This window comes from Sinohyriopsis cumingii, chromosome 11, assembly GCF_028554795.1.
Source record: "Sinohyriopsis cumingii isolate HCF-2022 chromosome 11, ASM2855479v2, whole genome shotgun sequence".
NCBI lineage: Eukaryota > Metazoa > Mollusca > Bivalvia > Unionida > Unionidae > Sinohyriopsis > Sinohyriopsis cumingii.
This window is the reverse complement of record NC_142971.1, coordinates 18,467,751-18,483,016: the sequence shown is the minus strand read 5'-3', so window position 1 is coordinate 18,483,016 and position 15,266 is coordinate 18,467,751. Positions and strand designations below refer to the sequence as shown.

Sequence of the window (15,266 nt, the reverse complement as noted above, 5' to 3'; positions counted from 1 at the left end):
TGGGAATTGGCAATATGAGATTTGTCGCACGACAGCTAGTGTAAATATTTCTAGGCAATTAGTTAGCAAGTGATCATTCCTGTCACGATGATATGTGGACCCATATAACATTAAAATATATTCTTTCAAACATGGATATTTGTTTCTTTTGCCTCAAGATTATTATTTTTTTCTACTAATATAATGCGTGATAGAACTGTAAAACATATTCCAATAACATCATATGTGATTCTACATTTTGAAAAAAGTGCTAATTCTTAGGAGCAGACCATCCGATCGTTAAATCAAGGAGGGTCCGATTTAGGCGGAAATATTCTTCCTTTGATTTGTAGTAAAACAAAAGCTAACTCTATCCATTATATTTGTAAAAAGAAAATAATAATCTTGAGGTGAAACAAACATTTCATGATAGCTAGAGCAGAAAAGCAGTAATAAATAAGTCCTAATTAGTTTTACAAAGTGGCACATTGTAACAAAAAATCAATAATCATATCGAAATTCAACAGTCTATACTCAGTATTCGTACCATGTCTTATAGTGGGTGGAAATAGGGCCAGCTGTCTGGATCAGCTGAACTGGTCAGATACAATTCAAAACTACACAAATTTTATTCCTATTACTTTAATTGTTTTTACCAAGTGCTCCATACAACAAACCAGAGCAGTCATTATCTACATGGTATAGCCAAAGCCAGAGTCAGGTACTTTACTCACAACTTAAAATTTTGATGAAGAAAGACATTATGTCCAAATTTAAGAATTGAGAAGAAAGAATTTATCTATATCATGATGGTTTTTGATGACTGATGCTTTCCATTACTTTCTGTTCTATGTTTAAACTGGGCTGTATCTCAGTGCTGTCCAACCTTTTCGACACCATGGGCCACTGAAAAATGTTTTCCTTGAAGCCGAGGGCCGCAGCAGAAAACTGAAAAACAACGACTATATAAAGCTGCTCATGTTCTGGTGGGCCATTTAAAATCAGCCCGTGGGCCGCAGGTTGGACAGCACTGATGTATCTGCTGCAGACAGCACCAGGGATGTGAAACATGATAGTGAGTAGGGGTTGGAGGGTGTTACCTAGACTTCACATAGGGTTCTGAATGTATAGCCCCATACAATTTTGAAATATCTGAACAGACATTTTGCTTTCTGGTACATTGTGTTAAGTGTGAAAATATATAATGTCTGCACTTTTTGCCACCCCTGCCCTACATGTTAAGGTATCCATGTAACAAAATATTAAATATATTTAATGTTTTTGAACAAAATCACTCAATTTGTGCAAATCGGTGGCTAACTTATCTTATTAGGTATTTCATTTAAAAAAACGTAAAGTCTCCAAAGATAAAAAAATCATGCAGCTATCGGATTGGGCGGCAAATAAGTTACTGAGGGTCCTCTCAATTACAAAAAATACAGAGGCATCTGAAAGAGATGGCGGGTGAAATACCTAGTAGTGAAGAAATAGTGAGAGAGAAAGAGTCAGAGTGGTGTTCCCTTTGTGTAATAAATAGGCAAAGCTTTTAAGTGACAGCAAAATTTATGATATCAAATCTGCAAGCTTCTTTCTTTATGCCATTACCTAGTCTAGCCACATAAAAGCAGAAAAAATTATTTCCTCATTCAATGTTTGCACAGAGGATGGATTAGCATGTTCAAACTATAAAATTAAACCGAGTGTTTTTAATTCTGAAAGAGAGCCTAAATGACATGAATATTCATGGCAGTAAAGTTGTTCTTATAGTTGGACTCCCATTCTTTACTGGCACACCTCTGTCCTTTCATTCTGGAAGAAGTCATTGCCAAGTTGGAATTATATTTGTGAGACTGTAAGCTTTTATAGGATCGAAGTGATTTTAGAAAGCAGAAACATAATTATGCTTTTTCAGTTTTAGTAATTATGATTAATACAGTACAAGTTACTTAAGGTGAAACTGTATCAGCGGATTCAAAGATGAAATACAAAGAGTCCAGTTTAATTGTTTTTTAAATTTATTAACTCTACTTACAACAGAATGATAAAAATTAACAAAATATGAATTGAAGTAAAAATTATGCATCCCTAACAGGTGTTGTACAACACAAAATGATAATGTTCAAAATACATGAGGTATTTACTGCAAAAACAAAAAGGAATCCATAAGCCATGCTCCTCCATCTTCAAGGTATAGATAGAATAATGAACTGCTGTAGCACCTAAAAGAGTGACAGAGTCACAAAAAGGGCCCTACAATGAAGCACAATATAATAAATGTGCCTTCATTCTGTCCAAAATGATCTGGAAGAGGAAAAAGCCTCGAAAAAAAACATTTACATCCCACAAACCATTTGTATATTGTAAAATAACCAAGCTATGATAATGCCCTAATAGGCAACTTTTAATGTTAAGATCTTAATTCAATCAACAAGACCAATTACAGTACTACCACACTACAAGACCCTTCGTTATAACACTATTCTGATATACAGCAAAGACATAAATCCATTTCATTTAGTTGTCAGAAAATTATATGTATAATGTATTCCATTACAAGATGGTCAGATATGGGTATTATCTGTCTCTCATAAACAGCATCATAATGCCATAGCACTGTACTTTATTAAACAAGATGTGAAAGAGATGAAACCCCTAAAAAGCATACATAGTACATGAACTGCACAGTAATCAGAATATTTCAATAGTTCCTGAGCTATGCTGGTTACAAGAACCGCTAATGTGAAGCTAAAAAACTGATTAAAAAAAAAAACAAGTGCTCTATATTTATATAAAACAGACAGCATTTCAGCCAGGTTTGAGAAAAATGGGCCTAACTGGCCCTTCTGTAGTGTGATCATAATCGGCAACCTCTCTGTCCATGCTTTTGTGGGCTTTTGACAAGAGTCATCATCCCTTGCAGTGAGTACGATTGCTTTCATGGTCTCATCATAATAACGAAGCAAAGGAAATCAGCTATTCATTGTTTCATAACTGTGTCCTTTTAATAAGAAAACCTGTCTATTAAGGTCAATGCTATAGCATGCAGATCTTGTTCTCAGCCACAAAATATTATGTGATATACCGACTACACAATTATTTCCCAATGTTACTGTCTGGCCATATATATGGATGAGAGATTGGATGGGGGGGGGGGGGAATCAGTGGGATTATTCTTCCTGAAAATGAGCAAACTCCATCATGCGATTCTTCTCTGATTGCATCAGATTAAAGTTAAAAAGCACACCTTGATGATTTTATGTGCACTGTTTTGATTCATTAAATCTCTTTTCCTTCTTCAGGATTTGTCTCTTCTAGTGCCAATCTTGTAATGAATGGAGAAGGAAAGATGAGACCTTTCTAAAAGACATATGCACATATAATTATGCAAAAGGACTGCGACAATAAACTGACAGACGGACTGATGGTAGAACTGAGAGAAAAGATGAGTACAAAAGTGTCATGCAACTGTAGTAAATGAGGGACCCTAAAAATTCCAAATATTTCATTCCTTGGCCATTTTTCTGGGACTATATTTTCTTGAATGGTAATGATAAACATTTATCATTTTATGATGTTTAAAATGTACAGTATGTTCTTGGTGATGAATATAATTGTCCATTTCTATTTCTGTCATACATTTCAATTATCTTTCAGGAACTTGTGTTGGTTATTGTGGCAGCAATCTTCCTTATGTTCCATTTTTTTTCTTCAGAATGGACCATGAATCCACTTCATTGACAAATGTCTAATTGCAATCATAAATAAGTGTAGTGTTGTTGTTTTTTCTTGACAAACAGAACTGAATGTCTTTTCAAACTGAATCTGGATAGTATCTTTTCTTCAGGGTCCTGTATTTTCTGAGCATGTACAAAGCTTCAATTTCCTTCACAACATACTCTCCCCTAGCAATCAAAAGTTCGATTTGTTTTGGGTCTTTAACATCCTTGTTTTTCAGGAATGCTTTCTTCAGTTTGTCTCTGAAATAATCATATCCTTTGGGATAATCTCTCCCTAGGTATAAGAGCTGAAAATAAAAACAAAATTTGCCTGTTACGTGTGTAAAATAATTCCTTCAACAAGATAGTTTTTGTTATGAAATTATTTTTGAGTCTGCTATAAGAATTAGTGATAGTAATGTGGGAACAACTGTTATAAGTGAATTTTATCCTGTCCTGTCAAGCATTGTATACTTTAACCTCCCTTAATAAGATGTTCTTTACATTTATAACAAAGCAGGAATATATTCATGTTGTATTATATGTGATCAATAGGAATGCCACTCAGTATACTGTGAGTCATCTGCTGATGGGTTTAAATACACAAATGAACCAGTTTCTTTCTTTCTAATAAAAATTTTCTAAAGTGAAAACAAGGTATGATCCAGTATTAAATGACTGCAAGAAAAATATGTGGAACGTTTTCTTTTTCACATGAGAGGTTGTGATTTGCAATTTGTATCCCTAATGAATGTAACTTAATGAGGCAATCTGCTCACAGTATAGTGCATTATTTAAAAACGTATTTACTCACTTATGAGTCAAACCGCAAACAGCATAGATCCTGATCTGTCATAGCATAATGCACCTGCACATCAGGGTTTATCTTGTTTGTTCTACTGATTACTCCTTACAAACTGCACAGAACCAGATCTGTCAGCACATTATGTGATGGCAGATCTGGGTCACTGCAGTTTGCAGTTGGACATATAAGCAAGTATAAATATACTCTAACTGCCTGATGGGTTTTTTTTGTATGTTTGTTTGTTTAAACATAACTGCCTGATGGGTTTTTTTTTGTATGTTTGTTTGTTTAAACATACTTTATTGCTGTTTAATTAAATTAATTAAAAAACACAGGTTTGGACAAGACTCAATTTAATCAAAGTCCTTTCCCAAAACATACGAAAAGTATCCAAACATGAGATTCATTTTACAAATTCTGAGCAAAGACATATTAGTCAAATACAGTGTAACATTGAAATAAAATGAAGGAAACATATACATTTATACTTAAGCAAAGCCAACAATTAGTCACTGGTTAAAGTCACTACAATCCATTTCATTTATTTGATAATTTAGTATTTATAATATAACTGAAAGTAAATAATCTAGTTTTGTGGTTATACAGTACTCCCTCATAATGATGTCAGTCAAGCCATGGATTATTCTACTTTATAGTGAAATCACCTTATAAAGAGGTAAAAAATTATACATAATTTTACTGCCACCTAATCAAATGTGATCAACAGCCATATCTGCCTCATAAAAAGGAACTGTGTTATCATGAAAGGCCTTACAGTGAGGGAGTGTTGTATTTCTGAACATTTAGGAATACTGCCAAGTTTGTTTCATTATTTAGTTTAATGCTACCTTTCACTGACAGATCTAACATTACTCAAAGATAGAATAAAACAACATTGATCCTGAAATATTAAATAAGGAGCCACAGAAAAAACAGTGCTCAGCATCTTTGTTACTGTAACCACAGGTACGCATCAGAGTTCACTCTGTAAAGGTTGGAATTGAGAAAGTTACATGTATCGATGACTAAGCTGACAATAACATAATATGTAGGTGGTCTGGGATTTAAATTATATAAATGTTCTTTAAAACTATGATCTCAGAAAGAATTGGAAGCATTTTGGATATCAAAAAGACAGTTTCAAAGATCAATCATAAATGGGCACAAAAAATTTAAAGTCTTAAGTATGGTATGCGTTATTGTTATATGTTGAGGAGCATACTTAATCACTTAAAAAGTTCAATACTATATATATTTGCTTGAAAGATGAGCCCAAGTGCATGTTGCACAGGCCCAGATTTACCACTGCATACCAGCAAATCTGGGTCTGTGCAGTTTGTTAGGAATATATAATCTATGGAACAAACAATACAGACCATGATCTGCTGGCACATTATGTTGTTTGCAGTTGGACTTCACCTATGTGTGAGTATATAGGGTATATAATTACTGATGATCAAAGGCCTTATACGTAAGGTACACTATGTGCCCAAGTAGTCTAAAGCGCTCACCTTTACAGATCAATGACCAGTGATCAAAGAATTTTTGTTTAATGTTCATCGCTACGCTGGTGTGCTTCACAAAGTAAAACTGAGTCAACCAAGAGTTTTGAAATTTATTTTTGTTGGGCTTTGCTAATTGCTTCATAAATTTGCTTCAAAAATCAATTACACTTGTACACTATTCTGACAAATAAAATGATAATGCTTTGCATTCTATATATGCAGCAAACTCGACTTCCGAGAAACATTGCTGCTGATCAAAAACTTGTCAAAAATATAATACATATTGCTTAAACATTCTAATTCAAGGCAATAATATATAACAACTTTTGTTCTGGTACATGCATCTAGCATATCTTTGATTTACCTTAAATGGGTTGTTTAACTTCCTGATTCTACATACATATGCAAATTAGCACAATGGGCTCACCCACTGCAACCTTCAAACACATCTCACTTGCTATTGTGAACCAATTAAGTAATAGTGAGAATGGTGGTTTATACCTGACCTTTTACCTTAAACTGCTGGTATTTAAACTGCCCAAGGGATAGTTTGACATCAGCCCCAAACATGACTGTTTATCATTTATACATGCTACATGTAACAGGCATATACTGAAAGTGGTGGATTTGTTTTGCTTTTTTTTAAAAAAATTAAGACTACTGAAAATTGTATTTTCTTGAAACAGAACTGTGTTAGCAGGTTCGGGAGTACAAAATATTATTTTTAGCATGACACATATATTTCAATCTGATCAAAATCAGATCTCAATTTCTTGTAGGACAGTGGTGATCTGATTTAGACTACGCCATGTTATGACACATATGTCAACATCTTGAAAATATATTTACAAATTTCATCAGCGTGATAAAAGTTTCCTCAGGCAAAAAAACAAAAATTTCTACAAGCCCAACAGGCTCCTCACTTAGAATACAGGACAGGCCCAATCTAAAATTAAAGGGGCGTCTGGGGTATCTGATTTTTGTTATCACTGCTGTTATTTCACCTCTGGCCACAAAGGTTCAAGTCTTGGACTTAGCCAATGTGAGAGGTCTCGCTAGGATTTTAAAACTAGGAGTCCAGGACTCCAATTTTGGGACAAATAGGGAGCCCACCAGCAAAAGTTGCAGCCCCCTCCAAGAAACATATTGGGCATACCTGAAGTGGCTAAATTTCCAGCTGAGAAGTACCTTTGGTTGCCACTGAATTTAATTTTCTAAATTCTTTACACCACTGATATAGAGCTCTTGTCTATTAGAGTGAGACTGAATTATGTCAGGCCAAGGAAAGGTCTTATTCCATGCACTAAATTAGGCATCACACACCTTCTTACATCTGGCTAGCAACTTAACACTATTCTGAATCTCATTGCAATCTTGTCAATTTGCCATTTAATGCAATCATTTTGTCTAAATTTCAATGTATCTTGATTTTGAGGTCACATGCGCTACTTATTTGGCTACACATGAAAATGAACACAATAATGAAAGCTCAAGTTGTTCGTTTGATGCACTCTTATAATGACTTCATGAACATCACTGCCTCTGAATTCAGTCATTGTAAATATAAGTGCATTTTCCCACTGCTCAGCAGGTAGCTGAAGTCTTTGACCTTGCCACCAAGCTATTGGGTCATGTTGTTCTTATGTACTCTTACAACGACAACACGTACATCTGAGGGTCTTTCAGCCACTGAATTCTCTCAATGTAAATATCAGCACAGCTAATGATCAATTGATCAACATAATTTCACACTCAGTAGGTGGTTGAAGCAGGACTGGCAAACCTTTGAATTTGCCATACAGCTACTGCATGCGTACCAGGGACTCCTGTGCAAATGATTTTCTGTGTCCCAGATAAACATTTGCTTCCAAATACATTTGATTAAGCATTTCAGAGACCTCAAAATGTGGGTTTGTGAGAAAGCTGCAAGTTATTTTCCTTTTGGTCCATGGTTCTTCCCATGATTTTCCTGGGTTCTCCCTCCACCCAGTTATACTGGCTACCACACACAGCCAATCATGCAGCACCTCCACTAGGCTTCGCATTTGGCGATAAATGTGAAAGAAGTTTGAAAGTTGCGCTAGTTTTTACTGACTGGCAAAAGTTGCTGATGATAAATTTTTATGAAGTAAATTTTTAATTTTTCACTGATATAAGCGATTTGGGCCACTTAATACCTGTTTTCACTATCTGCAGCAGTCAGTGGATCATATCGGTAGATGATGAATACGACACTATTAGAATGTTATTCAGCTAACTGAAGCTGTCAGTTTTGAGAAGCAATTAAATGTGATTAGTTGGAAATAAGGACTGACTGGGGAATATACTCTGTTGCTGAACAAGTCGGCAAAAAGATTCAGTGTCATTTCCACATGTTGTTAATTTTTGTTTATTGCAAACTGTAAGTGTGAGATGCAATTGGGACTGCTTAGTGTTTTAGAAATTATTTACTTAGATAACATGTTTTTGTGGTCTGAACTTAGCTGAGTAACACAGGATGCCACTACAGGATGCCTGTCATCGACTATAAAAGGGCAGAGTCACTTATATCAATAAAAAATAAAAAATTTACTTTATAAAACAAGTCTGTATCAAGCACAAAAACTACGGCCAATCTAGTTCTGAAAAAGAAAGATTTATATCCAGCTGCATTTGAGACAGCTACCATGTTACTTGTTGCCCCTATTTCTACTGCAGACTGTGTGTGTGTGGGGTGGGGGTGGGGTGGGGAGGGCAGTGGCCAGAATCCAATCAAAATAAACTTACAAAATTCTATGGGTATTCTACTCTGAAAAATTTAATAAGAATTTTCTATTGATGGGCCCAGTGTTGAGAATTTTGATTTCAGGAAGGCATTTACAAAATGGTCTGGGAAAAAATGTAGGCTGATATTGATGACGTGTCACTGACAATGTTCATAAAGACTAAGTAGTATTTTGTATTATCAGTTATTAATTCTTGCTTTTCATATGCTATACATTTAACGTTAAGTGTATAAAATAGTATTGTGATATTTAATAATAATTATTCTTTGAATGTAATAAAAACATGTAAAAACTCTTTTACTGTCTTGTATAAATAGATTAAAAATAGGGCCAATATAATATTATGCATTTATCTAAGTCCCTGTGTCATGGCATGAAATGGCTCCTATGGCAGAAAAGTGGCTCCACATTTTTAAATTTGGTGAATTTCATGGCGCAAAGAAAAATATCTACAAGGGAGGCCCTGATCATGTCCTGAAAAATGGTGTCAAACCCACAATACCAATCTTATACATAATCTTCATTTTCCTTCATTACAAGTTTCTTAAACCATTTCCACAAAAGAGAAATCTCCAAAACAATGTATAAGTCGACTGGTGACAATGTGTGAAGCATCCATATGAATTTATGAAAATCTTTCCAAATCTTTTCCCAAATATATTCTAAATAATGTATAGTTTTTATATATTTCACTATGTGTATAAATATTCAAATCCATTATAAATTATTTTATTAATATAATAGTCCAATATGTCAGTTTCCAAAATGATACAAACCGATTTAACAAGAGAGAATATCAGAATGGTGTATCACATTTAGCAATATTTACGACACATCCTTCATTTTCTCAAAAATAATTATTTCCCATTCTATTGATGATTGCGACACTTCCCAGATGAAGTATCAACCTAAAACTTTCCATCAATTATAACTTTTATTTTCTATTTTTCTGTTAGCCCGTATTTAAAGCTTATACTGACTGTTTTGTATAATTCCACCACTTTAGGTCTAAGGTTTTGGGCTGCCATCTGTGTCATGAAGATCTCCTGTAAAAAAAATGGAAGAAAAAAAATGACAAGTTTCATTAAAAAAAAATTCAAATTACTTATCACAAAACTTTGGCTTGTGTAAATTATCTTAAACTCAATTATTCTAATTCATACTTGTATCTGCCATTATTGTTTAATTGATGTTGACATGGACAATTTTGTGTGAGGGTAATTCGCAAAAGAAATATGGTAAAGATTTTCTTACATAATGCTTTTCTAAAAATTAAAGTCATAATGTTTTAGTCAGACTTTACTTACTCCAATGTCTTTTTTTTCTAATAAATTAAATTTCTCAGACAAGAAAATGGACCTGTTTTCAAGTAAGGTTGACCTACATTTCAGTTGGCTGAAAAGCATTGGAAACTGGGAATGCCAAAATCGGGTTAAGTTGAAGTATATGTCTTTAACAAAATGAATACAAATATATTAATATTCAAGAAAGTGTTTAGATAGATTCATTTTGTTCAAAATTCTTATTATCCTTTTAACTGATTTTTAATTCCCAGCTTCCATTGCATTCCAGCCAACTGAACTTGAAAACATGTCCATTTGCTTGTGTGGGAATCTGAATTTATTAGGAAAAAGATATCAGAGAAGGTGTGTGTGATTATGATTTTTAATGCAGTTTTAACACTTTTTCAGTCATGTCACTACAATGTCTGCCGTGTGGCAGTTTATAATGATGTCAAGCAATGGGGCATCATGCCACAGACATGTAACATGATGTCCCACCCAGTCACATTATCCTGACACCAGGCCGACCAGTCCTAACACTAACCTCCTAATGCTGAGTGCCTAGCGAGGCAGATGTCACTACCATTTTTGTAAGTCTTTGGTATGACTTGGCCAGGGTTATAACCCATGTCCTCCCGCTTCCGATGCGGACGCTCTAACCATTAGGCCACCTGAGCGGTCGATATCAGAGTAGGTAAAGTTTGACTAAAACAGTATAACTTAAATCTGTAGAAAAGCTCCACTATGGGCTGCCAAGTGTGTGAGATATGAGATATTTCTGAAAATTTTACTAACTGTTCTGATGTTATTAACATTGGAACATGCTACACAGCACCATTATTTGGGCAGGAAGACCTCAGTGCCCAAAACAAAATATCAAGGTCAAAGGCTTACATTGTAGGACTAAGATCTCCAGAACTGTCAACCCTTCAGCAAAATAAGGGATCCACTAGGCTCTGAAAACCAACAACCCTTGAGTTACCAATTAAGAAACAACATGGGTCATTTAAAAATTGATGGGAGCCACAAACAAACAACATGGATTTATGTAACTCTTAATTATCTCACTTGGCGCAAAATAAATGCTGTATTGAACATACAAATCATATCGGGCCTTAGTGGACCCACACAAAAATGAATTAAACCTAATTGCATCTGCTCTCTCTTCTCGCAAACTTCCGCTGGTGCATCCCTGCGATATGGGTTTGGAAAGAGTCATGCCAATATTCAGATTTATGAAAACAAACAGCTTATCTATTGTTTTGAAGCCTGCTTCAAAAGCCAATCCTAGAAAATTGTTTAACCTTGGAAACTTGCTACTGGGCGATACACTTGGACAGATCTCAATCTAGTAAGATCATCGTTTCACTACTAAACAAAAACAGGCACGCTGCTTCCAAGGGCACTGATAAAGTTCTGCAAGTTTGATTCCACATCTTTAAAATTTACCTCTAACTCCTGACTTCCCTCCTACATTTAGATCGTAAATACCACAGGTCTTTCATATCACTGATTATCTTGCGCAGTAACATACGATGTGTGTTTACACTTAAAACGTGCTTATCTTCACGTTGTGTAGTGAATAGGCATACGTCACAGAAGAACAAAAAGGGTGAAATGAAACCGGAAACGCAGTTATTATAATATATTAAAATAAAAAGGCATGTCTACATCACCGGCCACGGAAAATAGCCTTTTATAGGTTGTTACAGTCTTTCTATCATGGTACCGATTAATATTATTATTATTATTATTATTATTATTATTATTATTATTATTTAGGCGTTGTGGATAATCAAATGTGACGAGGACTGAACTCCTCAGCACTTTAGTAAGGTTATTCTGCCTGAGCAAGACTGGGTAAGAGTTAAACTGTCACAAGAGATGAATTTTCATCCATGTATATTTTGTTATTCGTAAAAATAGAAAATATGATCAAAAATATATTAAGATAATTTCACATGTAGCCAAGAGAGTCAGCTTTCACTAAAACGCGATAGCTGATACATCTCTTACATACAGTATCACTGTATCAATCATAACTAGTCTTGGGTTTATTCTTCTTCTGAATCGAATCTTTCTACACATTTAGATCCGCCTGGCCTCCGTCCCGCTGTGCGCATTTCATATGGTCATACCTGTTTACTGTCCCTTGACTGGCCATAAAATTTAGTTGTGATGTATAAAACCTCAGACAGTTATAACCGGACTCATCTTTAAAGTTAATTTTGGGCATACCCCTGTTAATTTTTCCACCTTCAAATGCAAGCACTGTTGGACAATTCATCAAGAGCAGTCAAAGCGAGACAGGTTGCTACCTGAATTGACTGTATAAATTAATGCATGATATTTGGTGCTGGACATGGCCTTTGTACCAATACACCCACAGACAAGATCAGTAAGTAATACTGTGTAGTTTGTGGTTAGGTAAAAAAAAAAACAAAAAAAAAACAAAGGGGTGGGGGGGGGCCTTAAGCCGTTCTTGATATATTTTAAAAGATTTGTATTATCTTAGCTTCTAATGTTCATCTACTTTATAAACAAATCGAAACATTTATTTAAAAAATTACGAGCGTCGTCATCCAGGCATATCCGTATTATCATGCGTAGGCACTTAACTTTAAATAGGGCGTAATCTTGAGATTTTTTTGTTCTTCTTCAAGAGGTCAACATTCGTTTTCCGGGTTATCTACTTTCTCATATCTATTTATACACCCAGCTCCAACAAACATGCGCATTTATAAGTCATTTAGCATAAATTCGTTATGATTCATCATTAGCTAGCTACCTCTATAATTGACAATCTTTTATTACTATTACCAATTCCATCCAAACAGGTTCTTAGTCAACTAAAAACACTGTTGTATACATTTTTGTGCAATGGGTCAAAGGACAACATAAAAAAAACCCACAAAACATCTGTAATAGATTGTCATGGTGGGTGGGGTAAATATGATTGATGTATCTCAGCTTGTGAATGCACTGAAAATTACAGGGATTAGAAGAATATTTTCTGATGAATCTAAATGGAAAAGCTTGTTAAAATTTTTTTGTATGAAATAATGATAATATATTCTTATTTGGAACATATTTCCTTAATTCAGCGGAAAAGGAACTTAATCCTTTTTGGCTAGATGTCTTTGAGCCATATTTAGAGCTAACTAGATCAAATAACACAAATATCGTTTAATCCTTGTATTGCAGTAGATGGATAAAGTGTGTATTACAAGACCATAAATATTATCTTCGGAATTAAAGACAAAATGCGGGCTGATGATATAACTATTCTGATAATTCTTTATGCAAAACAATAGATTTATAAATGTAGATTTAGTAGAGACAGGCCACGTTTGCCCCAAGTAATTTTTTTGTTGTTATTTTTAACTTAAGTGTAGGGAAATATGGAGCATATAGAAACTGCACATGGGGAAAAGTATGACAATAGATGGTCACTGTACCCTTATTTCACTTGTTTAGGCTCGAATAAACAGTAACACAAGAAAGAGTGAAAACAACAAGCTTTGAAAAAATATAATAATTTATTTCCCTGGAAACATTCTGTAAAAATGAAAAATATGAACTTACAGTTTTAAGAATTAAATCCAAAAATAATCCAAGAATAGTCCACGAATACAATTTTAGTAGTATTAATAATACAATGTTCTAATGATTTCAAGCTCGAGTCCCGACGAAGACTACAAAATGGAAGACGATGAAGTATGCTAAAATCTGTAGTGTTGAAATCTTTATAGAAACAAGAAATATCACTCCGGTTTTGGAAATCTGATTTTTTATTTATTTATAAGAGCTGTCTTTGTTCAAGAATTTCACATGATCACACGTATTTTCCAGGAGAAAAAAAATGAATCCTTTTGAATCCAAGTAATTTGAAATAACTCCAAACAGCACAACATACACATTCCAGTATAAAGAAAAAGCCCAACTACTCAGAATATCTCTCCAAAACAAAGGTTGTATCGTATTTTAAAACGCAAAAGGGGGTCACGTGATCATGTTCCAGAATCTCGTCGAAATTATTTACTTGTTAAAGATCACGTACACCCAGTGTGGCCCTGACGAAAAACAATCATTTTACTCTAAGAAATAAAATTTTAAAAAATTGTTTACATCTTAAATCAGTAGTCCCATCATGACCTTGACAACAACCAATCATTTAAAAAATAAAAATAGAACTTATTTACGTGGTTGCTACTAATTTTGAATCAAGGTCAGGATCTAGGTCAACACCTGATATTTACTAAAACGAACAGCCAAGGTCAAACTATTTTCTGGAAAAGATATATTCCCTAGTGAATACATTTATATTGTAATAGCTTGTAATGAAAAATAAATAAAATTAAAGCTGAGAAACAAACAATTAAATTGAAATAAATATATTATAAATCATATATAATTAAATCAAATATACATAACAGTACAAACAGTTAATACAGTCATAAACCATTTTATTTCAAACGTATGTGCTTGTATGAGTATGCATGCAAGTATATCTGTATGTATATATGGGTGATGTGTATATTTGAATGTGCATATATATATATATATATATATATATATATATATATATATATATATATATATATATATATATATATGTATGTATGTAAATGCACGTTTGTGTGAATGAGCATGCCGATATTTACAAGTATGTATCATCTGTCATAATGTCAATAATAGATTTGGATAATCGTTAGTATATTAAAGTATTTTTTAACTGGAAAGAACTGCCCACTCATGGAATGTACATGTGCCAATGTTGACGCTTACCACATTTTTTCATATTAATTTCGTTAAATGTCAGTAAATAGTGCACTCCAGTTTCTGTTCTTGCTTTTGGGAGCTTTAATTAACAAATTGGATTTTGAAAAAAGACCATGACTTGGCTCATGCATGTCTGAATTATGGAAGAAGTATTAAACAAGTTCTGAATATTATTACGCTATAAAATAAAGTTCTTTATTAGCGAACAGTACTGCATCAGTGCACTACCCAAAGTACTTGCCACCTTCTCATTCTGATTATTCAATTATTTAATGCCATTTTATATTCACTCCTGGGATGTTGTCCACATACTTGAAAACCGCACTACCAACAGCATATCGGCTTTCAAATTGTCTGTCCTCAATCTCTGATAACGAGATTCCACCAAATCTCAGTTGGAGCGACGTAAGGACTGTATCGAGAATGGGGGA

At 34.1% G+C, this 15,266-nt stretch overlaps 1 protein-coding gene across 3 annotated transcripts; it reads right to left on the bottom strand.

Annotated features, from left to right (window-relative positions):
* Positions 1-1,976: 1,976 nt before the first annotated feature.
* On the bottom strand, positions 1,977-11,666 carry LOC149787692 (electron transfer flavoprotein regulatory factor 1-like). 3 transcript variants are annotated; one of them, XM_089973877.1, is made up of 3 exons: positions 11,503-11,666; positions 9,751-9,816; positions 1,977-4,003 (listed from the first exon to the last, which is right to left on the bottom strand). In XM_089973877.1, the coding sequence occupies exons 2-3, from the start codon at positions 9,805-9,807 to the stop codon at positions 3,791-3,793; spliced, it is 270 nt and encodes an 89-aa protein (XP_089830003.1). In that variant the 5' UTR covers positions 9,808-9,816; positions 11,503-11,666; the 3' UTR covers positions 1,977-3,790. The 3 variants fall into 3 exon arrangements, with proteins under 3 accessions (XP_089830003.1, XP_089830006.1, XP_089830005.1); XM_089973880.1 differs by lacking the exon at positions 11,503-11,666 and adding an exon at positions 11,358-11,434; XM_089973879.1 differs by lacking the exon at positions 11,503-11,666 and adding an exon at positions 11,199-11,283.
* Between the last annotated feature and the right edge of the window lie 3,600 nt (positions 11,667-15,266).

Excerpts from the sequence above, each read along its gene's own strand:
- LOC149787692 (XM_089973877.1), bottom strand. The coding sequence starts at position 9,807 with ATGACACAGATGGCAGCCCAAAACCTTAGACCTAAAGTGGTGGAATTA. Across the intron at positions 4,004-9,750 it reads TGGTGGAATTATACAAAACA|CTCTTATACCTAGGGAGAGA; the intron begins GTCAGTATAAGC and ends TTTTATTTTCAG.